At 43.2% G+C, this 25,962-nt stretch overlaps 1 protein-coding gene across 3 annotated transcripts in view; it reads left to right on the top strand.

Annotated features, from left to right (window-relative positions):
* Positions 1 to 23,378, top strand: part of POLN (DNA polymerase nu) — a 208,904-nt gene extending 185,526 nt beyond the window's left edge. For all 3 annotated transcript variants that reach the window (XM_069744878.1, XM_069744879.1, XM_069744880.1), the window contains 4 exons: positions 11,704 to 11,782; positions 12,248 to 12,315; positions 21,666 to 21,721; positions 23,091 to 23,378. In XM_069744878.1, coding sequence (XP_069600979.1) covers positions 11,704 to 11,782; positions 12,248 to 12,315; positions 21,666 to 21,721; positions 23,091 to 23,159 — 272 coding nt within the window. In that variant the 3' untranslated portion in view covers positions 23,160 to 23,378. The remainder of the gene's footprint in view (positions 1 to 11,703; positions 11,783 to 12,247; positions 12,316 to 21,665; positions 21,722 to 23,090) is intronic.
* The last annotated feature ends 2,584 nt before the right edge of the window (positions 23,379 to 25,962 follow it).

Here is a 25,962-nt window from a genome sequence, read left to right on the forward strand (position 1 = left end):
CTTTTAGAGCCCTTTTTGAATATTGGCACCACATTTGCTATGCGCCAGTCCTGCGGAACAGACCCTGTCGCTATAGAGTCACTAAAAATAAGAAATAATGGTTTATCTATTACATTACTTAGTTCTCTTAGTACTCGTGGGTGTATGCCATCCGGACCCGGAGATTTATCTATTTTAATCTTATTTAGCCGGTTTCGCACCTCTTCTTGGGTTAGATTGGTGACCCTTAATATAGGGTTTTCATTGTTTCTTGGGATTTCACCTAGCATTTCATTTTCCACCGTGAATACCGTGGAGAAGAAGGTGTTTAATATGTTAGCTTTTTCCTCGTCATCTACAACCATTCTTTCCTCACTATTTTTTAAGGGGCCTACATTTTCAGTTTTTATTCTTTTACTATTGATATAGTTGAAGAACAGTTTGGGATTAGTTTTACTCTCCTTAGCAATGTGCTTCTCTGTTTCCTTTTTGGCAGCTTTAATTAGTTTTTTAGATAAAGTATTTTTCTCCCTATAGTTTTTTAGAGCTTCAATGGTGCCATCCTGCTTTAGTAGTGCAAATGCTTTCTTTTTACTGTTAATTGCCTGTCTTACTTCTTTGTTTAGCCACATTGGATTTTTCCTATTTCTAGTCCTTTTATTCCCACAAGGTATAAACCGCTTACACTGCCTATTTAGGATGTTCTTAAACATTTCCCATTTATTATCTGTATTCTTATTTCTGAGGATATTGTCCCAGTCTACCAGATTAAGGGCATCTCTAAGCTGTTCAAACTTTGCCTTCCTAAAGTTCAATGTTTTTGTGACTCCCTGACAAGTCCCCCTAGTGAAAGACAGGTGAAACTGCACAATATTGTGGTCGCTATTTCCTAAATGCCCGACCACCTGCAGATTTGTTATTCTGTCAGGTCTATTAGATAGTATTAGGTCTAAAAGTGCTGCTCCTCTGGTTGGATTCTGCACCAATTGTGAAAGATAATTTTTCTTGGTTATTAGCAGAAACCTGTTGCCTTTATGGGTTTCACAGGTTTCTGTTTCCCAGTTAATATCCGGGTAGTTAAAGTCCCCCATAACCAGGACCTCATTATGGGTTGCAGCTTCATCTATCTGCTTTAGAAGTAGACTTTCCATGCTTTCTGTTATATTTGGGGGTTTGTAACAGACCCCAATGAGAATTTTGTTACCATTTTTCCCTCCATGAATTTCAACCCATATGGACTCGACATCCTCATTCCCTTCGCTAATATCCTCCCTTAAAGTGGACTTTAGACAAGACTTTACATAGAGACAAACCCCTCCTCCTCTCCGATTTTTACGATCCTTTCTAAACAGACTATAACCCTGTAAGTTAACTGCCCAGTCATAGCTTTCATCTAACCATGTCTCGGTTATTCCCACTATGTCAAAGTTACCTGTAGATATTTCTGCTTCTAGTTCTTCCATCTTGTTTGTCAGGCTTCTGGCGTTTGCGAGCATGCAGTTTAGAGGATTTTGTTTTGTTCCAATCTCCTCACTGTGGATTGTTTTAGAAATGTTCTTACCTCCCTTCAGAGTATGTTTTCCTGGGTCGTCTTTGTTCGAGTCTAATGTTTTTCTTCCCGTCCCCTCTTCTTCTAGTTTAACGCCCTCCTGATGAGTGTAGCGAGTCTTCTGGCGAATGTGTGTTTCCCAGGTTTGTTGAGGTGTAGTCCGTCTCTGGCGAGGAGTCCATCATACCAGTAATTCACACCGTGGTCCAGGAATCCAAATCCTTGTTGTCTGCACCATCGTCTTAGCCAGTTGTTTGCATCAAGGATCCTGTTCCATCTCCTGGTGCCATGCCCGTCTACTGGAAGGATAGAAGAAAAAACTACCTGTGCATCCAGTTCCTTTACTTTCTTCCCCAACTCTTCAAAGTCCTTGCAGATTGTCGGTAGGTCCTTCCTTGCCGTGTCATTGGTGCCAACATGTATCAGAAGAAATGGGTGGACGTCCTTGGAGCTGAAGAGCTTTGGTATCCTATCGGTCACATCCTTGATCATCGCACCTGGAAGGCAGCATACTTCTCTTGCAGTTATGTCCGGTCTGCAGATGGCTGCTTCTGTGCCTCTCAGTAGTGAGTCTCCCACCACCACCACCACTCTTCGTTGCTTCTTGGCTGTACTTTTTGCTGTCACTTGTTGCTGTGTGCCCTTTTCTTTTTTGCTTGCTGGTATTGCTTCATTCTTAGGTGTGCCATCTTCATCCTCTACAAAGATTTGATATCGGTTCTTCAGTTGTGTGGTTGGTGATTTCTCCATGGTCTTCTTGCTTCTTTTGGTCACATGCTTCCACTCATCTGCTTTTGGAGGTTCTCTGACACTTTTTTCACCTTCTGTGACCAGTAGAGATGCTTCTGTTCTGTCTAGAAAGTCTTCATTCTCTTTGATGAGTTTCAAAGTTGCTATTCTTTCTTCCAGACCCCGCACCTTTTCTTCTAAAAGGGCCATTAGTCTACACTTCTGACAGGTGAAATTGGATTCTTCTTCTGGTCGATCTGTGAACATGTAGCACATGCTGCAGCTCACCATGTAGGTTGTCACATCTGCCATGTTGCTCCTAGATCCTGCTGACTTGCTGTGTGTTTTCCTTCTTGTGTAATCTACTCAGCCAAGCTCTGGGTGATGCTTTCGAAGCAGCTGGTCCCGGCTGTACCCAACGATCTTCTAGCTTAGGGAGACTTCGCTTCTCCCAGAAGGCACCTGGAATATGCAAATTAGCCTCCTGAAGCTTGAATCCCTGGTTTGGTGATGCTTTCGAAGCAGCTGGTCCCGGCTGTACCCAACGATCTTCTAGCTTAGGGAGACTTCACTTCTCCCAGAAGGCACCTGGAATATGCAAATTAGCCTCCTGAAGCTTGATTCCCTGGTTTGGTGATGCTTTCGAAGCAGCTGGTCCCGGCTGTACCCAACGATCTTCTAGCTTAGGGAGACTTCGCTTCTCCCAGAAGGCACCTGGAATATGCAAACTAGACTGAGAAAAACATCAGGCACAGTCTAGCAGGAACAAAATAGAAACAAGATAAGCACAGAAAATAAACACACAGCAGTGTGTCTAAAAAATGAAGCAAACACTTATCTTAGCTGAATTGGCAGCAAGCAGGAGAGGCCAGGCAGGGAACCAACACTTCCAAATGAACATTGACTACTGGCAAGGACTAATGAGTCCTGCACAGCTAAATACCCCAGTCAGAATTGCAATTAGCCGAAGCACCTGTCCAAGACTGCTGCTCAGGAATAACTGCATTACCATCAACAACCACCGGAGGGAGCCCAAGAGCAGAATTCACAACAGACAATACAAATATCTCGCTGAGGATCTGTTTATACCAAGGAAGGTGACGGGCACAAGGGGGCATTCTTTGCGTCTGGAGGAGAGAAGGTTTTTCCACCAACATAGAAGAGGATTTTTTACTGTTAGGGCAGTGATAATCTGGAATTGCTTGCCTGAGGAGGTGGTGATGGCGAACTCAGTCGAGGGGTTCAAGAGAGGCCTGGATGTCTTCCTGGAGCAGAACAATATTGTATCATACAATTATTAGGTTCTGTAGAAGGACGTAGATCTGGGGATTTATTATGATGGAATATAGGCTGAACTGGATGGACAAATGTCTTTTTTCGGCCTTACTAACTATGTTACTATGTTCAGTCTTATCTGTGGCAAGTAACAGATGTGGGCAATATGAAAATCACACCTGAAACCAGATAAAAAGGGGAGAAGTTGACTCACTCTTTGCATTGTGTGTCTGTAAGTGCTTCACTAAGCATGAACAACAGAAAGAGTAGAAGAGAACTGTCTGAGGACTTGAGAACCAAAATTGCTTAACAATATCCACACCGTTAAGGTTACAAGTTCATCTCCAGAGATCTTGATGTTTCTTTGTCTAGGCTGCACAACATAAGACACTTTAGCTAATCTCCCCGGATGTGGATGGCAGAGAAAAATTGCTGAAAGGTTGCAATGCAGGATAGTCCGGATGGTGGAAAAGCAGCCCCAATCAAATTCCAAAGAAATTGAAGATTTCCTGCAGGCTCAGGGTGCATCATTGTCAGGGCATAGTATCCATTAACATTTGAATGAAATGAAACGCTACAGATGGGCCCAGACATGTGCTGGCTTAAGCAGGGGGACACATCTGGTACTGTAGGATCTGAGTCCCTGGCAGCGTAGTATGTTACTGATGGTAGCCTTTGTTACGGTGGTGCCAGCTGTATGCAGGTCATTCACTAGGTTCCCCCATATGGTTCTGGGATTTTTTCTCACTGTTCTTATGATCATTTTGACCCTACGGGGTGAGATCTTGCGTGGAGCCCCAGATCTAGGGAGTTTATCAGTGGTCTTGTATGTCTTCCATTTTCTTATTATTGCTCCCACGGTTGATTTCATCACACCAAGCTGCTTGGCTATTGCAATTTCAGTCTTTCCAGCCTGGTACAGGCTACAACTTTGTTTCTGGTGTCCCTCGACAGCTCTTTGGTCTTCACCATAGTGCAGTTTGGAGTGTGACTGTTTCAGATTGTGGACAGGTGTCTTTTATGCTTATAACAAGTTCAAACAGATGCCATTACTACAGGTAATGAGTGGAGGACTGAGGAGCCTCTTAAAGAAGAAGTTACAGGTCTGTTAGAGCCAGAAATCTTGCATGTTTTTAGGTAACCAAATACTTATTTTCCACCATAAATTGCAAAATAAATCTTGCCAAGTCAGACAAGGTGATATTCTGGATTTGTTTTCTCATTTTGACTCTCATAGTTGTGGTCTACCTAAGATGTCAATTACAGGCCTCTCTCATCTTTTTAAGTGGGAGAACTTGCACAATTGGTGGCTGACTAAACAAATACTTTTTTTCCCAACTGTATGAGAGACCTGGAGCCATTTCTATAAGAAGAGTGTCCAAAATTCCAATTGAGAGGTGTAAGAAGCTTGTTGATGGTTATAGGAAGTGACTTATTGTAGCTATTTATTCCAAAGGATGTGCAGAATGTGCAACCAAATATTAAGTTGAGGGTGCCAACAATTTTTTTGGCCCATTTTTAGGGTGTTGTGTGCAATTTGCCTTTTTTTCCTCTATTTTTGTGTTGTTTAACCCCTTAGTGACCGAGCCAAATTTTTGAAATCTGACCAGTGTCACTTTATGTGGTAATAACTCTGCAACGCTTCAACAAATCCCAGTGATTTTGAGACTGTTTTTTCGTGACACATTATACTTTATGATAATGGTAAATTTTGTTCAACATTTTTTGTGTTTATTTATAAAAAATATCAAAAATTTGAGAAAAATGTTAAAAAATTAGCAATTTTCTAAATTTGAATGATTATCCCTTTAATCCAGATAGTAATACAACAGCAAACCATTAATAAATAACATTTCCCACATGTCTGCTTTACATCAGCGCCATTTGTAAAATGTTATTTTATTTTGTTAGCATTTTAGGAGGTTTAAAAATGTAGCAGCAATTTTTCATTTTTTCAAAGAAATTTACAAAATTTATTTTTTTAGGGACTTATCCATGTTTGAAGTGACTTTAGGGGTCCCATATATTGGGAAACCCACAAACGTGATACCATTTTAAAAACAGCACCCCTAAACATATTGAAAACTGCTGTCAGGTAGTTTATTAACCCTTCAGGTGCTTTACAGGAATTAATGCAAAGTGGTATAACAGACATGAAAATGTGTATTTTTACCACCTAAATGTTGCTAACTTCTAAACAGATTACTACAGCCGTCAGACTCTAAGGCCGCTATTTGGTCATGAATTGCCATGGCAAACATCAGGACTACAAAATCATGATCTGAGACCACCAATTGGGATAAAGATGAAGCCCCCACACTCTGTTAACCATTTATAATGATGTAGTCACTATTGACAGCAGCATCTAAGGGGTTAAACAGATTTAGATGGTGCAAATACTGATCGTGGCTGGTACAGCAAGTTGTCAGCTATAGTGTACAACCGACAGATGCTGGATTGTCATCTGTATGGGGAGGCTATTCTCTTATATCTCAGGTCAGTTAAAAGACGTATTGGCGGTCATTAACCCCTTCCCGACCTTTGACGCCACGTAGGCGTCATGAAAGTCGGTGCCAATCCGACCCATGACGCCTATGCGGCGTCATGGAAAGATCGCGTCCCTGCAGATCGGGTGAAAGGGTTAACTCCCATTTCACCCGATCTGCAGGGACAGGGGGAGTGGTAGTTTAGCCCAGGGGGGGTGGCTTCACCCCCTCGTGGCTACGATCGCTCTGATTGGCTGTTGAAAGTGAAACTGCCAATCAGAGCGATTTGTAATATTTCACCCATTATAATGGGTGAAATATTACAATCCAGCCATGGCCGATGCTGAAATATCATCGGCCATGGCTGGAAATACTAGTGTGCCCCCACCCCACCCCTCCGATCGCCCCCCCAGCCCTCCGATCTGGCCGGTACACTGCTCCGGCTCCCCTCCGTCCAGTGCTCCGCACCCCCCCGTGCTCTTGTCCGCTCCCCCCGTGCTCCAATCACCCCCCCGTGCTCCAATCACCCCCCCTGCACTCCGATCCACCCCCCCGGTGCTCCGTTCCACCCCCCCGTGCTCCATTCCAGCCCCCCCGTGCTCCGTTCCACGCCCCCCATGCTCCGTTCCACCCCTCCCGCACTCCGATTCCCCCCCCCGTGCTCCGATCCCCCCCCCGTGGTCCCCCCCCACCCCATCATACTTACCGATCCAGCCGGGGTCCCGTCCGTCTTCTCCCTGGGCGCCGCCATCTTCCAAAATGGCGGGCGCATGCGCAGTGCGCCCGCCGAATCTGCCGGCCGGCAGATTCGTTCCAAAGTGCATTTTGATCACTGAGATATAATCTATCTCAGTGATCAAAATAAAAAAAATAATAAATGACCCCCCCCCTTTGTCACCCCCATAGGTAGGGACAATAAAAAAATAAAGAAATTTTTTTTTTTCCACTAATGTTAGAATAGGGTTAGGGTTAGGGTTAGGGGTAGGGTTAGGGGTAGGGTTAGGGGTAGGGTTAGGGCTAGGGTTAGGGCTAGGGTTAGGGTTAGGGCTAGGGGTAGGGTTAGGGTTAGGGCTAGGGGTAGGGGTAGGGGTAGGGTTAGGGTTAGGGTTAGGGCTAGGGGTAGGGGTAGGGTTAGGGTTAGGGCTAGGGTTAGGGTTTCGGTATGTGCACAAGTATTCTGGTCCTCTGCGGATTTTTCCGCTGCGGATTTGATAAATCCGCAGTGCTAAACCGCTGCGGATTTATGGCGGATTTACCGCGGTTTTTCTGCGCATTTCACTGCGGTTTTACAACTGCGATTTTCTATTTGAGCAGTTGTAAAACCGCTGCGGAATCCGCACAAAGAAGTGACATGCTGCGGAATGTAAACCGCTGCGTTTCCGTGCAGTTTTTCCGCAGCATGGGCACAGCGATTTTTGTTTCCCGTAGGTTTACATTGAACTGTAAACTCATGGGAAACTGCTGCGGATCCGCAGCGTTTTCCGCAGCGTGTGCACATACCTTTAGAATTAGGCTATGGGCACACGGTGCGGATTTGGCTGCGGATTCGCAGCAGTGTTCCATCAGGTTTACAGTACCATGTAAACATATGGAAACCAAATCCGCTGTGCCCATGGTGCAGAAAATACCACGCGGAAACGCTGCGTTGTATTTTCCGCAGCATGTCAATTCTTTGTGCGGATTCCGCAGCGTTTTACACCTGTTCCTCAATAGGAATCCGCAGGTGAAATCCGCACAAAAAACACTGGAAATCCGCGGAAAATCCGCAGGTAAAACGCAGTGCCTTTTACCCGCGGATTTTTCAAAAATGGTGCGAAAATATCTCACACGAATCCGCAACGTGGGCACATAGCCTTAGGGTTAGGGTTGGAATTAGGGTTGTGGTTATGGTTAGGGGTGTGTTGGGGTTAGGGTTGTGGTTAGGGGTGTGTTGCGGTTAGGGTTGTGTTTAGGGTTATGGCTACAGTTGGGATTAGGGTTAGGGGTGTGTTGGGGTTAGTGTTGGAGGTAGAATTGAGGGGTTACCACTGTTTAGGCACATCAGGGGTCTCCAAACGCAACATGGCGCCACCATTGATTCCAGCCAATCTCGTATTCAAAAAGTCAAATGGTGCTCCCTCACTTCCGAGCCCTGACGTGTGCCCAAACAGTGGTTTACCCCCACATATGGGGTACCAGCATACTCAGGACAAACTGCGCAACAATTACTGGGGTCCAATTTCTCCTGTTACCCTTGTGAATAAAAAAAAATGCTTGCTAAAACATAATTTTTGAGGAAAGAAAAATGATTTTTTATTTTCACGGCTCTGCGTTGTAAACGTCTGTGAAGCACTTGGGGGTTCAAAGTGCTCACCACATATCTAGATAAGTTCCTTGGGGGTCTAATTTCTAAAATGGGGTCACTTGTGGGGGTTTCTACTGTTTAGGCACACCAGGGGCTCTGCAAACGCAACGTGACACCCGCAGACCATTCCATCAAAGTCTGCATTTCAAAAGTCACTACTTCCCTTCTGAGCCCCGACGTGTGCCCAAACAGTGGTTTACCCCCACTCATGGGGTATCAGCGTACTCAGGAGAAACTGGACAACAACTTTTGGGGTCCAATTTCTCCTGTAACCCTTGGGAAAATAAAAAATTCTGGGCTAAATAATTATTTTTGAGGAAAGAAAACGTATTTATTATTTTCACGGCTCTGCATTATAAACTTCTATGAAGCACTTGGGGGTTCAAAGTGCTCACCACACATCTAGATAAGTTCCTTTGGGGGTCTAGTTTCCAAAATGGGGTCACTTGTGGGGGGTTTCTACTGTTAAGCCACATCAGGGGCTCTGCAAACGCAACGTGACGCCCACAGAGCATTCCATCAAAGTCTGCATTTCAAAACGTCACTACTTCACTTCCGAGCCCCGGCATGTGCCCAAACAGTGATTTACCCCCACATATGGGGTATCAGCGTACTCAGGAGAAACTGGACAACAACTTTTGGGGTCAAATTTCTCCTGTTACCCTTGGGAAAATAAAAAATTGCAGGCTAAAAGATCATTTTTGAGAAAATAATTTTTTTTTTTTTTCATGGCTCTGCGTTATAAACTTCTGTGAAGCACTTGGGGGTTCAAAGTCCTCACCACACATCTAGATTAGTTCCTTTGGGGGTCTAGTTTCCAAAATGGTGTCATTTCTGGGGGATCTCCAATGTTTAGGCACACAGGGGCTCTCCAAACGTGACATGGTGTCCGCTAATGATTGGAGCTAATTTTCCATTTAAAAAGCCAAATGGCGTGCCATCCCTTCCGAGCCCTGCCGTGCGCCCAAACAGTGGTTTACCCCCACATATTGGGTATCTGCGTACTCAGGACAAACAGGACAACAATATTTGGGGTCCAATTTCTCCTATTATCCTTGGCAAAATAGGAAATTCCAGGCTAAAAAATCATTTTTGAGGAAAGAAAAATTATTTTTTATTTTCATGGCTCTGCGTTATAAACTTCTGTGAAGCACCTGGGGGTTTAAAGTGCTCAATATGCATCTAGATAAGTTCCTTGGAGGCACACAGGGGCTCTCCAAACGCGACATGGTGTCCGCTAACAATTGGAGCTAATTTTCCATTCAAAAAGTCAAATGGCGCGCCTTCCCTTCCGAGCCCTGCCGAGTGCCCAAACAGTGGTTTACCCCCACATATGAGGTATCGACGTACTCGGGAGAAATTGCCCAACAAATTTTATGATCCATTTTACCCTACTGCCCATGTGAAAATGAAAAAATTGAGGCGAAAAGAATTTTTTTGTGAAAAAAAAGTACTTTTTCATTTTTACAGATCAATTTGTGAAGCACCTGAGGGTTTAAAGTGCTCACTAGGCATCTAAATAAGTTCCTTGGGGGGTCTAGTTTCCAAAATGGGGTCACTTGTGGGGGAGCGCCAATGTTTAGGCACACAGGAGCTCTCCAAACGCGACATGGTGTCCGCTAACGATGGAAATAATTTTTCATTCAAAAAGTCAAATGGCGCTCCTTCCCTTCCGAGCCTTACCATGTGCCCAAACAGTGGTTTACCCCCACATGTGAGGTATTGGTGTACTCAGGAGAAATTGCCCAACACATTTTAGGATCCATTTTATCCTGTTGCCCATGTGAAAATGAAAAAATTGAGGCTAAAAGAATTTTTTTGTGAAAAAAAAGTACTTTTTCATTTTTACGGATTAATTTGTGAAGCACCTGGGGGTTCAAAGTGCTCACTATGCATCTAGATAAGTTCCTTGGGGCGTCTAGTTTCCAAAATGGGGTCACTTGTGGGGGAGCTCCAATTTTTAGGCACACGGGGGCTCTCCAAACGTGACATGGTGTCCGCTAAAGAGTGGAGCCAATTTTTGATTCAAAAAGTCAAATGGCGCTCCTTCCCTTCCAAGCCCTGCCGTGCGCCCAAACAGTGGTTTACCCCCACATATGAGGTATCAGCGTACTCAGGACAAATTGGACAACAACTTTCGTGGTTCAGTTTCTCCTTTTACCATTGGGAAAATAAAAAAATTGTTGCTAAAAGATAATTTTTGTGACTAAAAAGTAAAATGTTCATTTTTTCCTTCCATGTTGCTTCTGCTGCTGTGAAGCACCTGAAGGGTTAATAAACTTCTTGAATGTGGTTTTGTGCACCTTGAGGGGTGCAGTTTTTAGAATGGTGTCACTTTTGGGTATTTTCAGCCATATAGACCCCTCAAACTGACTTCAAATGTGAGGTGGTCCCTAAAAAAAATGGTTTTGTAAATTTCGTTGTAAAAATGACAAATCGCTGGTCAAATTTTAACCCTTATAACTTCCTAACAAAAAAAAATTTTGTTTCCAAAATTGTGCTGATGTAAAGTAAACATGTGGGAAATGTTATTTATTAACTATTTTGTGTCACATATCTCTCTGGTTTAACAGAATAAAAATTCAAAATGTGAAAATTGCGAAATTTTCAAAATTTTCACCAAATTTCCGTTTTTATCACAAATAAACGCAGAATTTATTGACCTAAATTTACCACTATCATGAAGCCCAATATGTCACGAAAAAACAATCTCAGAACCGCTAGGATCCGTTGAAGCGTTCCTGAGTTATTACCTCATAAAGGGACACTGGTCAGAATTGCAAAAAACGGCAAGGTCTTTAAGGTCAAAATAGGCTGGGTCATGAAGGGGTTAAGGGGTTAAAAAAAAAAACCATAATGGAAATAAACATGTGTATAACAAAACATGTGTAATTGCAATAACTTTCTGGCAGAAATACTTAATTTTCTGGAATAATTTCAAGGGTGCCAACACTTTAGGCCATGATTGTATAATTCTTCAGTATGACATTTACAGGGTAAAAATGCAACTCAGGTGAACAGAAGACATTTGCATGGCAAAGGGTCAGTGGTAATCCATAGCCACCAACAAATGCTATGGACATAACCTGAGGGACCACGTAACATGTGAGTTTTTTTGGGATGGTAGCGGACTCTCTCAGTCCTCTTACAAGCAGACCTATTTAAATGCTGAGGAATAAAACACATTTTCCAAAAAAGGAAGGTGTTAGCAAACGGAAACCTGAAGGCAGCAGATTATATAGAGCAATCACTTAATTACATTTCTGTGTATAATAATATATTTCTACATTTGGTTTTAATATATTATTCTGAATGGGGTTCAATGTGATTTTATTTTCCAGGATCTGCCGCTGATTTGTGCAAATTGGCTATGATTAAAATTTCTGCGTCACTCACATCATCTTTCCACATAACGGCGAGGTTAGTAGACGTTAATATAAATGTAAATCAGTTTCGCTTATTTTATTATTATTTCTGGTTGGCAATGGAAATCTGTACCTGTAACTAGTGCAAATCATTTACACGTTACATAGAACAGTTTCAGGAGAAAACGGAGTGATAAAAATAAAAGAAGACTTCATGGTGTAAAAAAATGCACATCATTTATTTTTATTGAGGCAGGTATACACTGGAATTATGGAAATCACAGGTTGGATAGATATGTTAATGATATGCAAATAAATAATTTTAAAAAAATCAGTTTTGACTTGAGTATGAGTGCCAGCCACACACAGGAACAAGCAAAACATAAAACACTGACAAAAGTAAATCTTTTATTAATGCAAGTTCTATGAGCATGTTGTATCTCAGTTATTCAAAGCTGCTTCAAAAATGGATTTACACTGTGACCAATAATTTTACTGATGCTTAATAAATTTCTTCCAGGCTTATTGCACAGATTCACGACGAATTGTTGTTTGAAGTGCAAGATTCTCAGCTACAAGAATTTGCCGGTAAAATCAAAGATATAACCTGGCAAAATATTAACAAATGTATTAGTTTGATATTTTAATCTGTGATGTCGGTCACTATAGAGGCATACCAGTCACCATCTTAAAGAAGTAGGCCACTACTTTTTTATTGAAAGCCTATCATAAGGAAAGGCCAACAATAAATGATCAGTTGGGGGTGCCACACTCCGTACCCCCGAGGATCAGCATCGGCAGTGGTTGTAAGTTCTCGGATACCTTCTGAATATAGCTGCGCTGTCAAAACTATAGAATAAGGTAATGATCTGCAGTGCACGGCAGTGGCCACTACAGAAATGACAAAACTGCTGTACATTAATATATATACAGTACAGACCAAAAGTTTGGACGCACCTTCTCATTTAAAGATTTGTCTGTATTTTCATGACTATAAAAATTGTACATTCACACTGAAGGCATCAAAACTATGAATTAACACATGTGGAATTATATACTTAACAAAAAAGTGTGGAACATCTGAAATTATGTCTTATATTTTAGGTTCTTCAAATTAGCCACCTTTTGCTTTGATGACTGCTTTGCACACTCTTGGCATTCTCTTGATAAGCTTCAAGAGGTAGTTACCCGGAATGGTTTTCACTTCACAGGTGTGCCCAGTCAAGTTTAGTAAGTGGTATTTCTTGCCTTGTAAATGGTGTTGGGACCATCAGTTGTGTTGTGCAGAAGTCTGGTGGATACACAGCTGATAGTCATACTGAATAGACTGTTAGAATTTGTATTATGGCAAGAAAAATGCAGCTAAGTAAAGAAAAATGAGTGGCCATCATTACTTTAAGAAATGAAGGTCAGTCAGTCCGAAAAATTGGGAAAACTTTGAAAGTGTCCCTAAGTGCAGTGGCAAAAACCATCAAGCGCTACAAAGAAACTGGCTCACATGAGGACAGCCCCAAGAGTCACCTCTGCTTCTGAGGATAAGTTTATCCGAGTCACCAGCCTCAGAAATCGCAGGTTAACAGCAGCTCAGATTAGAGACCAGGTCAATGCCACACAGAGTTCTAGCAGCAGACACATCTCTACAACAACTGTTAAGAGGAGATTTTGTGCAGCAGGCCTTCATGGTAAAATAGCTGCTAGGAAACCACTGCTAAGGACAGGAAACAAGCAGAAGAGACTTGTTTGGGCTAAAGAACACAAGGAATGGACATTGGACCAGTGGAAATCTGTGCTTTAGTCTGATGAGTCCAAATTTGAGATCTTTCGTTCCAACCTGTTATGATCTGGTGATTAGGGAGCGACATGCGTCTAGCTCTGAGCAGGTGGCAACTATACTGACCGCAGTCCCTAAGCTCAACACAACACTAGAAGCAGCCGTGGAATGCTCCTAGGCATCTCGTCACAGCCTAAGAGCTAACTACCCCTAAAGATAGAAGCAGGAAAACTATCTTGCCTCAGAGAAAATCCCCAAAGGATTGATTAGCCCCCCACAAATAATGACTGTGAGAGGAGAAGGAAATGACATACGTAGTATGAAACAAGATTTAGCACAGGAGGCCACTTCTAGCTAAATAGAAATAGTACAGAACAGAACGCTGTGCAGTCAGTAAAAAAAAAAACTAGAAAAAGTCCACCGCAGAGAAATGCAAAAATCTCCACACCTGACTAAAGGTGTGGAGGGCAAACTCTGCTGCCCAGAGCTTCCAGCTTAACTGAATAGATCCATACTGAAAAGCTGGACAAATGAACAAAAACAAAGAAAGTGCTGAACAACAAGTCCACAACAAGAGAACCGCAAAAGGACAAGCAAGGACTTAGCTTTTGATGAACTGGTCAGAGTGTCAGGAAAGTCCTAAGAGCAATGACTCCAGGCAGGAACAATTGACAACTAGCATTGAATGAGGGATAAGGCCAGACTAATATAGCCGAGCCAGAAAGACGATCAGTGAAAACAGCTGCTGAAGCTAAATCCAAGAAGCAGCCATACCACTCAAAACCACAGGAGGGAGCCAAAGAGCAGAACTCACAAAAATGCTACTTACAACCACTGGAGGGAGCCCAAGAGCGGAATTCACAACAGTACCCCCCTTAAGGAGGGGTCACCGAACCCTCACCAGAGCCCCCAGGCCGATCAGGATGAGCCAAATGAAAAGCACGAACCAAATCGGCGGCATGAACATCGGAGGCAACAACCCAAGAATTATCCTCCTGGCCATAACCCTTCCACTTGACAAGATATTGAAGCTTCCGCCTCGAAAAACGAGAATCCAAAATTTTCTCAACCACATATTCCAACTCCCCCTCAACCAACACCGGGGCAGGAGGATCAACAGATGGAACAACGGGCACCACATATCTCCGCAACAAAGATCTATGGAAAACATTGTGGATGGCAAAAGAGGCTGGAAGGGCCAAACGGAATAGACACAGGATTGATAATCTCAGAAATCTCATAAGGACCAATAAACCGAGGCTTGAACTTAGGGGAAGAAACCTTCATAGGAACATGACGAGAGGACAACCAAACCAAATCCCCCACACGAAGCCGAGGACCAACACACCGACGGCGGTTAGCAAAACGCTGAGCCTTTTCCTGGGACAACATCAAATTGTCTACCACATGAGCCCAAATCCGCTGTAACCTGTCCATCACAGAATCAACACCAGGACTATCAGAAGGCTCAACCTGCCCTGAAGAAAAACGAAGATGGAAACCAAAATTACAAAAGAAAGGCGAAACCAAAGTAGCCGAACTGGCCCGATTATTAAGGACAAACTCGGCCAACGGCAAGAAAGTCACCGAATCATCCGGATCAGCAGACACAAAGCATCTCAAATAGGTTTCCAAGGTCTGATTAGTTCGCTCAGTTTGGCCATTGGTCTCAGGATGGAACGCCGAAGAAAAAGACAAATCAATACCCATCCTAGCACAAAAGGTCCGCCAAAACCTGGAAACAAACTGGGAACCTCTGTCAGACACAATATTCTCCGGAATGCCATGCAAACGAACCACATGCTGAAAAAACAATGGAACCAAATCAGAGGAGGAAGGCAATTTAGGCAAAGGTACCAAATGGACCATTTTAGAGAACCGGTCACAAACCACCCAAATAACAGACATCCCCTGGGACACAGGAAGATCCGAAATAAAATCCATGGAAATATGCATCCAAGGCCTCTCCGGGACGGGCAAAGGCAAAAGCAACCCACTAGCGCGGGAACAGCAAGGCTTGGCTCGGGCGCAAGTCCCACAGGACTGCCCAAAAACACGGACATCACACGACAAGGAAGGCCACTAAAAGGACCTAGCAACCAAATCTCTGGTACCAAAAATCCCAGGATAACCAGCTAACACTAAACAATGGACCTCAGAAATCACCTTACTCGTCCATCTATCAGGAACAAACAGCTTCCCCACAGGACAGTGGTCAGGCCTATCAGCCTGAAATTCCTGAAGCACCCGCCGCAAATGAGGGGAGATGGCAGAAAGAATCACCCCTTCCTTAAGAATGCCAACCGGCTCAAGGACTCCAGGAGAATCCGGCAAAAAACTCCTAGAGAGGGCATCAGCCTTAACATTCTTAGATCCTGGAAGATATGAGACCACAAAATCAAAACGGAAGAAAAACAGGGACCACCGAGCCTGTCTAGGGTCCAGCCGCTTGGCCAACTCAAGGTAAATCAAATTCTTATGATCGGTCAAGACCACAATGCGGTGCTTGGCTCCCTCAAGCCAATGTCGCCACTCCTCAAATGCCCACTTCATAGCCAACAACTCCCGATTGCCGACATCATAATTGCGTTCCGCAGGCGAAAACTTTCTGGAAAAAAAAGCACACGGTTTCATCAAAGAACCATCAGAATCCCTCTGAGACAAAACGGCTCCTGCCCCAATCTCAGAAGCGTCAACCTCAACCTGAAAAGGAAGAGAAACATCCGGTTGACGCAAAACAGGGGCAGAAGTAAATCGGCATTTAAGCTCCTGAAAGGCCTCAACAGCCTCAGAGGACCAATTAGTCACATCAGCGCCTTTCTTCGTCAAATCGGTCAGGGGTTTAACCACACTAGAGAAGTTGGCAATGAAACGGCGATAAAAATTAGCAAAGCCCAAAAATTTCTGAAAACTCTTCACAGATGTGGGTTGAATCCAGTCATGAATGGACCTTAACAGGATCCATTTCTATAGACGAAGGAGAAAAAATAAACCCCAAAAAAGAGACCTTCTGAACTCCAAACAGGCACTTAGACCCCTTCACAAATAGAGCATTATCACGAAGGATCTGGAATACCATCCTGACCTGCTTCACATGAGACTCCCAATCATTGGAAAAAATCAAAATATCATCCAAATACACAATCAGGAATTTGTCAAGATAATTGCGGAAAATATCATGCATGAAAGACTGGAACACCGATGGAGCATTAGAGAGCCCAAATGGCATCACAGGGTATTCAAAATGGCCTTCGGGCATATTAAATGCAGTCTTCCATTCGTCACCCTGTTTAATATGAACAAGATTATATGCCCCTCGAAGGTCAATCTTGGTAAACCAACTAGCCCCCTTAATCCTAGCAAACAAATCAGAGAGCAAAGGTAAAGGATATTGGAATTTGACCGTGATCTTATTAAGGCGGCGATAATCAATACAGGGTCTTAAGGAGCCATCCTTCTTGGCAACAAAAAAGAATCCCGCTCCCAATGGTGACGAAGACGGCCGAATATGCCCCTTCTCTAAAGACTCCTTAACATAGCTCCGCATGGCAGCATGCTCTGGCACAGACAGGTTGAAAAGTCGGCCCTTAGGGAACTTACAGCCAGGAATCAAGTCAATAGCACAATCACAGTCCCTGTGTGGTGGAAGGGAACTGGACTTGGGCTCATCAAATACATCCTGGAAATCTAACAAAAATTCAGGAACATCAGAAGAGGGGGAAGAGGAAATTGACATCAAAGGAACGTCACCATGTACCCCTTGACAACCCCAACTAGTCACAGACATTGATTTCCAATCCAGCACTGGATTGTGTACTTGTAACCATGGAAAACCCAGTACAACAACATCATGTAAATTATGCAACACCAGAAAACGGCAATCTTCCTGATGTGCAGGAGCCGTGTACATAGTCATCTGCGTCCAGTACTGAGGTTTATTCTTGGCCAATGGTGTAGCATCAATACCCCTCAAGGGTATGGGACTCTGCAAAGGCTGCAAAGAAAAACCACAGCGCCTAGCGAATTCTAAGTCCATTAAGTTCAGAGCAGCGCCTGAATCCACAAATGCCATGACAGAAAAAGATGACAATGAGCAAATCAGGGTCACAGACAGGAGAAACTTAGGCTGCACAGTAGTAATGGTAACAGATCTAGCGACCCTCTTAATACGCTTAGGGCAATCAGAAATAGTATGAACAGAATCACCACAGTAAAAACACATCCCATTCTGACGTCTGTATCCCCTCTGTTCCGCTCTAGTCAAAATCCTATCACATTGCATGGGCTCAGGACTTTGCTCAGAGAATACTGCCATATGGTGCACCACTTTGCGTTCGCGCAGGCGCCGATCAATCTGAATGGCCAGAGACATAGATTCGCTCAAACCAACAGGCGTGGGAAACCCCACCGTAACATCTTTAAGGGCTTCAGAAAGACCCTTTCTGAAAATTGCTGCCAGAGCGTCCTCATTCCATTTAGTGAGCACAGACCATTTTCTAAATTTCTGGCAGTATAATTCTGCCGCTTCCTGACCCTGACACAGGGCCAACAGTGTTTTCTCAGCATGCTCTACAGAGTTAGGTTCGTCATACAATAATCCGAGCGATTGAAAAAATGCATCTACATTAAGCAATGCCGGATTCCCTGACTCAAGTGAGAATGCCCAGTCCTGAGGGTCGCCACGTAGTAGAGAAATAACTATCTTTACTTGCTGAACAGGGTCACCAGAGGAACGGGGTTTCAGAGCAAAAAACAATTTGCAGTTATTTTTAAAGTTCAAAAACTTAGATCTATCCCCATAAAACAAATCCAGAGTCGGAATTCTAGGCTCTAAGGCCGGAGTCTGAACCACATAATCTTGAATACTCTGTACTCTTGCAGCAAGCTGATCCACACGAGAAAACAAACCCTGAACATCCATGCCTGCATCCAAATCCCGAATCACCCAGAGATCAAGAGGAAGGAAAAAGACAAAACAAACTAAAGAAAAAAAAAATGGCTCAGAACTCTTTTTCTCTTCCTTCTTTTGAGAGGCATTCAGCTCATTTTTGGCCAGTTGTACTGTTATGATCTGGTGATTAGGGGGCGACATGCGTCTAGCTCTGAGCAGGTGGCAACTATACTCACCGCAGTCCCTAAGCTCAACACAACACTAGAAGCAGCCGTGGAATGCTCCTAACTCGGCCTAGGCATCTAGTTACAGCCTAAGAGCTAACTACCCCTAAAGATAGAAGCAGGAAAACTAACTTGCCTCAGAGAAAATCCCCAAAGGATAGATTAGCCCCCCACAAATAATGACTGTGAGAGGAGAAGGAAATGACATACGTAGTATGAAACAAGATTTAGCACAGGAGGCCACTTCTAGCTAAATATAAATAGTACAGAACAGAACGCTGTGCAGTCAGTAAAAAAAAAACTAGAAAAAGTCCACCGCAGAGAAATGCAAAAATCTCCACACCTGACTAAAGGTGTGGAGGGCAAACTCTGCTGCCCAGAGCTTCCAGCTTAACTGAATAGATCCATACTGAAAAGCTGGACAAATGAACAAAAACAAAGAAAGTGCTGAACAACAAGTCCACAACAAGAGAACCGCAAAAGGACAAGCTAGGACTTAGCTTTTGATGAACTGGTCAGAGTGTCAGGAAAGTCCTAAGAGCAATAACTCCAGGCAGGAACAATTGACAACTGACATTGAATGAGGGATAAGGCCAGACTAATATAGCCGAGCCAGAAAGACGATCAGTGAAAACAGCTGCTGAAGCTAAATCCAAGAAACAGCCATACCACTCAAAACCACAGGAGGGAGCCAAAGAGCAGAACTCACAAAAATGCTACTTACAACCACTGGAGGGAGCCCAAGAGCGGAATTCACAACACCAACCACCGTGTCTTTGTGCGACGCAGAAAAGGTGAACGAATAGACTCTACCTGGTTCCCACCGTAAAGCATGGAGGAGGTGTGATGTTGTGGTGGTGCTTTGCTGGAGACACTGTTGGGGATTTATTCAAAATTGAAGGCATACTGAACCAGCATGGCTACCACAGCATCTTGCAGCGGCATGCTATTCCATCCAGTTTGCGATTAGTTGGACCATCATTTCTTTTTCAACAGGACAATGACCCCAAACACACCTCCAAACTGTGTAAGGGCTATTTTACCAAGAAGGAGAGTGATGTGGTGCTACGCCAGATGACCTGGCCTCCACAGTCACCAGACCTGAACCCAATGGAGATGGTTTGGGGTGAGCTTGACCGCAGAGTGAAGGCAAAAGGGCCAACAAGTGTTAAGCATCTCTGGGAACTCCTTCAGGATTGTTGGAAGACCATTCCTGGTGACTACCTCATGAAGCTCATCAAGAGAATGCCAAGAGTGTGCACAGCAGTCATTAAAGCAAAAGGTGGCTGCTTTGAAGAACCTAAACAACAAAGAACCCCATATATGGAGATCGAGATCAAAAAAATGAAAATATATATATTTGCACATATATCAATAGGGTTCAATAATCATATGAAACAGAAGCATAGTAGAGTGTAAAATACCTTTATTAAATTTAATGGTAAGAGAGTGGCACTACAAAATTGTGCCTGTACTTGGAGACAAATACCAAATTTGTGCTTAGAAAACAATTTTTTATATGAATATGTAAAAAATATATCTAATATATAAGTAGCACAAATAGAACGGACACAAACAAAAGGGAGAAATAAATACATAGAAAAAAAAATATAGAAAAAAATTTCATCAGCAGAAAAAAAAATCAATCAATCACTTGAACCATGATGCGTGCAACTAGGCATTCAGGGGCATATATGTATATGCAAAAAAGAAAAGACAGCCAACACAATAGCAATCTAATAGTGCATATAACTGTGCACTCAGGGGCATATATGTATGTGCAAAAGAATATATAATAATAGCAAGCAAATAGTGCAAGCAACAGTGCAATCAAATGTATAATCAAAGATATAAATAACCATGTGCGGTAAAAAAAATATATAAGTAAATATATATATGTGCAAAATTGCAAAAAAAAGTGCAAAAGGGAATACCGTATTTTTCAGACTATAAGACGCACCGGACCATAATACGCACCCCAAATTTGGGGTGAAAATTGCAGAAAAAAAGATTTTTTATAAGATGGGGGTCTGTCTTATTGTCCGAATTTACAGTATCTTACCTGAGGGCTGGCTGTTGCAGAGCAGGGTCACAGGAGGCATGGTGTCGGCAGAGGTGGGGTGATGCGGTATGGCGTGCACCTGAGCAGGGTCCCTTCCTGCTTAGTTGGGCGACGCCATGGCCTGGTGTCCATGGGGGGTTGCAGCAGTGGTGTGGCGACGGCAGAGGTGCGGGGATAATGAGCGGTATGGCGTGGACAATGACCTCAAACACACCTCCAGGTTGTGTAAGGGCTATTTGACCAAGACGAAGAGTGATGGGGTGCTACGCCAGATGACCTGGCCTCCACAGTCACCAGACCTGAACCCAATCGAGATGGTTTGGGGTGAGCTGGACCGCAGAGTGAAGGCAAAAGGGCCAACAAGTGCTTAGCATCTCTAGGAACTCCTTCAAGATTGTTGGAAGACCATTTCCGGTGACTACCTCTTGAAGCTCATCAAGAGAATGCCAAGAGTGTGCAAAGCAGTCATCAAAGCAAAAGGTGGCTACTTTGAAGAACCTAGAATATAAGACATAATTTCAGTTGTTTCACACTTTTTTGTTCAGTATATAATTCCACATGGTTAATTCATAGTTTTGATGCCTTAAGTGTGAATGTACAATTTTCATAGTCATGAAAATACAGAAAAATCTTTAAATGAGAAGGTGTGTCCAAACTTTTGGTCTGTACTGTATATATGGTGGTATATCACTATTAACTGGCACCAATATCTATTCAAAAAGTTGGTGTCCTACCATAGTGTTCTGCAGTATTAGGAAGGCGTCATTTGTCACTTGTCATCTGCACGAGACTGCATGATCGGCTATTGAACTGTTCATAAGACAGCCCGTAAAAATCTGGAGACAAGGTGACACAGCATTGTGCTTTCCTAGCACTTCTGCCACTTTATTTAACAGGTTATGTAGTCAGACTAATGGGAAATCATATGTAAGGTTAATATTTATTGCACAATGCCTTTTTTTAATAAGTGCATTTCCCTTATGTTTCTAGAACTTGTTAAACACATAATGGAATCCTTACAACACGCCGACGGCATTGATCTAAAGGTAAAAGAGTTGCTACAATGGAGATCAATAAAGGTGACATTGTACAAATTAAAAAGGATCACTTATGGGAACATAAAACCGTGACAGTAGGTGGAATTATAAGACATTTTTATAGTAAATCAGACGATTTCCCCCAGTATTATAGTGACACAGATTTCACTTTTTATTTTATGAAAATCTGATGAGATTCTCTTCTCTGCAAGGGGATGAGAGGCTAATTATATACAGCAACTAAATGGCAAAGTTGGTTTATCCTGTTTTGCTATTTCGTAATCTTGCTGGTCCATAGAATACAATGGAGGAATTGACATCCCCATTTTTTCACATAAATTCACCAAAAGAAAATCACAAACATAGTGAATTAATGCATTCCAACAGACAGTGAATCAGCGAAACGCAAATCGAGCAAAAACGCAAATCAAGAGAAAATGTTCTACACATTCAGCCAGGAGCTTGAACTTTGTTTCGCACAGAATATTGTATCTATCAGCAATTTAATAAGATGTCCCTGTGTATTATGCAGCCCAGATAATGAAGGAAGATACAGCTGCTTTTATAGGGTTAAGGAGGCCGTAGCTGCTTGTAAAGGCTTAAGCTGTAAGGGGAGGAAATAGCTGCATGTAAAGGGTTAATTTGCAAAGTAAAGAATTCGATGCCTGTAAAGGGTTAGATATAGGGGACAAAAACAGCAACAGGAGGCAGTAAGAATTTGCCACAGTTGCTGTTTCCAACCTTCTTCTCCTGCTGCTTCACACAAGGATTAATCTAATATTGCCTCTTTGATAACATTCAGCTGACAGCCGCACAGATTTCCCATGTTTCCACATTGCACTTCCATTCTCCACCTTCTGAAACAGTTTTATCTTCCAGGTTGGAAGCAGAAAGTCTCACACTTGTGGTAAAATAGTGAGACACCAGAGAGCCCTGACTTCAGTCTCCCTTTCCTAAAGGGCTCCTTATATGAATTAGTGAACTAACTTTTTTCATGAGCTGGTCAGCTTCCCAGAAGCATGCTGAGCTTCAGTTCCGCATTGTATTTGCAGAGATCCCTTGTAAGATAATGACTGTCCTATCACAGACACATAAGTACTCTGTCAGTACAGCAAACTGCCATGACCAGAAATGTGACTACAAACCTAAGGGGAGAGGGTTAACATCAGAATAATCAGAAATTTGCACCACCCCTCAGAAAAAAAGAAAATATGTATTTTGGAAGATCTGTTTTAACATATAAAGAGGGTTCTCACTGTTAATACAAAATGTAAAAAATATTGGAAATCTTCTTTACCATGATTTTAAGTATTTGTACGTTTCACTGATGCAGTTTCGTTTAACGCCTCCTAAGAACCAGACATTCATGTCTCCCTAGGTCCCTTTGAAAGTAACGCTAAGCTCTGGAAAATCCTGGGGAAGCATGACCGAGCTTCAAGTGCAGTAGAAGAACGGCGTACACATGTCTTATTTGGTAACCTCATACTTACCCGGCCTGCACTGATTCTGTTATGAATCACTAAGCCATTACTCAGCTGGGTCTTTCATCAGAACCTAATAGGTGGCATGTAAATTTCTCTTATATACTTCCCTCTGTAGCCTGAGATACCAGCGCATTGTACTTTTTGTAGTCATGGTACCTAGACAGGAGTTATGGTTATTAAATAAAAGCTAAATTAAGTGTTGGCTGTGTAAGTACATCACTATTTCCTATCACTGAAGAAATATATATCAAGAAGATGCTTTGCTTTCTGATATGATTACGGATAGGTTACTGCATACTGATAAGCTGATTTTAAAGGTATTAGTTCTCATGATTGCATTACATATCAGCAGTAGAATAACAAAGGGTGCGACCACAACTGGGCCCATGGAGTCAGGGAACCCCCTCCAACGTCAGCACCATTTTCAGTTTAAAGGCCGGTGTCCCACTTGCAACTGCAATGCGAGAAACTCGCGTGAGTCTCTCACCTCAATACCCGACACTGCCGCCGGCACTCGAGACCAGAGTGTGCGGCTGCATGTATTTCTTTGCAGCTGAACGCTCCGGTCCGAACCGCCGGTGGCAGTGTCGGGTAGTGAAGCAAGAGACTCGCGCGAGTTTCTCACATTGCAGTTGCAAGTGGGACACCGGCCTAATATGCATCCTCAGACACACTATCAGCCAGAATTTATTGGAGCGCAGAGAACCACTGGCTCCCTGGCACCACAGTAGCTGCACCACAATAGGCAGACAGACTACCGACCAATCACAGGCTGGCAGCTGATGGCGTGCCTATTGTGGGTGGCGCATGATGTTACTGCCAAATATCACCCGCCCCCTGCACCAGCTATAGAGGAGGAAGAGCACGTTACTCGCCGTGGGAACAGAGACAGGTGAGAGGAATCATTTTTTGTATTTATTAATGTGTTGCTGAAGAGGATTGGGGACATTATTACAGGAAAGGGACAGGACTTGGGACATTATTACAGGATGGGAGACTTTATTACTGGCAGGAGCCAGGACGTGGGACGTTATTAAAGGATGAGGGACATTATTACAGGAAAAGACCCAGGACGGGGGACTTTATTACAAGATGGGGGATATTGTTACTGGAAGGGGCCAAGATGGGTGACATTATTGCAGTAAAGGGGCCAGAACATGGGACATTATTACAGGATGGGGGGTATTATTACAGGAAAGGACCCAGGATGGGGGACATTATTACAAGATGGGGGACATTGTTACTGGAAGGGGCTAGGATGGGTGACATTATTACAGGAAGGGGCCAGGATGTGGGACATTATTACAGGATGGGGGACATTATTACAGGAAAGGACCCAGGACAGGGGACATTATTACAAGATGGGGGACATTGTTACTGGAAGGGGCCAAGATGGGTGACAATATTACAGGAAAGGGCCAGAACGCGGGACATTATTACACAATGGGGGACTTTATTACTGGCAGGGGCCAGGATGTGGGACGTTATTGTCACGATATGGTATGAAATATCATATAAGTAGTTTCTCTTGTTAGCAGGCTGAGGGCTAAAAAAAAGCCCCCCTTCCCTTTCACTCAGCCAAGAGCTTTCCTTGCCAATGTACATGGGGGAAGAGAGTTTTATTGTCCCTAGGAATTTTTACGACCAGGCTAGAATCTTCCTCCAGCAGGAACTGGATTAGAAATCTCTAGAATCCATGGAAGTTCTTTGTTCTGTTTTTGTAAGATATTATGCAAAACATTTAAGTTAAGAACACGAAAATATATATTCTTAATCTCCCTCGGTGGATCTACCCATCACTCTAAACACGGGCTTCTAACTCCATCTGGTAAAGAAGTAGGGATTTCTCTGTAAATATGTATCCCAGATAGGACATATTTGATCTCATTAGAATGCCCACGTTAATCCGAGATGAATGCTGGGTTTGTTATGACTATGACATGTTTTGTAGTGAAGTTATAGAAAGTAGATAAATTTAAGGTTGAAGTACTCAGAATGTAGAGAGAGGAGGGTCTGGATAAGCCAGCCTTTCTGTGATGTCACAGGCTGCAGGTTTTTAAGTTCCTGGCAGGCTCCCAGCAGAGTCTTCTTGTCTTTTTCCTGGAGAGCCCTGAGCACGTCCAATGAGCTGGGACGTATGGAAGCTCTACTAACCTGGTTGCCTGCAATGCTTTGAAAACATGTGAGTGTTATCTTTTCTCCTGTAATCCCTTTATGTTATAATTACCTTGTACATATTTGCAATTGTCTCATTTGTAACATCCTTGTAAAATAATTTTGATAAAACAAAATAATAATAATTATTAATATACTAGATACAATAATTAATATACTAGATTCGTTCTCCTGTTCTAAACGTACCCTGTCTCCTGAAGGGAATTACGCTACTGTTTTGGGTTAGCTTCGGACCCGTTAAATCGAAGCTGGTGGCAGCGATACCGTGTGCAGGCTTTTGGGTGATGTTGTAGCGACTGCGGCGTTGATAATTATTGTTTCTGCCTGAGTGGGAGTATATTATCGCGTCGCTGCAGCGTGCCCAATAGTCAGTACATAGCAGGCAGCCTGTCTGGCGACTAATTACCCAGGGTGCAGTACCTAATCTGACCTGAGAGTAAGGGGGGCGCCAGAGAGCTGCAAGTGTTAAGTGGAACTGTAAGCGGGATATACATAAATCCCTGCAGTTCGTGGTATATTGAAGAGCAGTGGGATACCTAGAATAAGCCCCTGCTGTAAACTAAGAGGTCAATAGCCTTGTGTGTGTTTTTT

Source organism: Ranitomeya imitator, chromosome 1 (genome assembly GCF_032444005.1).
Source record: "Ranitomeya imitator isolate aRanImi1 chromosome 1, aRanImi1.pri, whole genome shotgun sequence".
Lineage (NCBI taxonomy): Eukaryota > Metazoa > Chordata > Amphibia > Anura > Dendrobatidae > Ranitomeya > Ranitomeya imitator.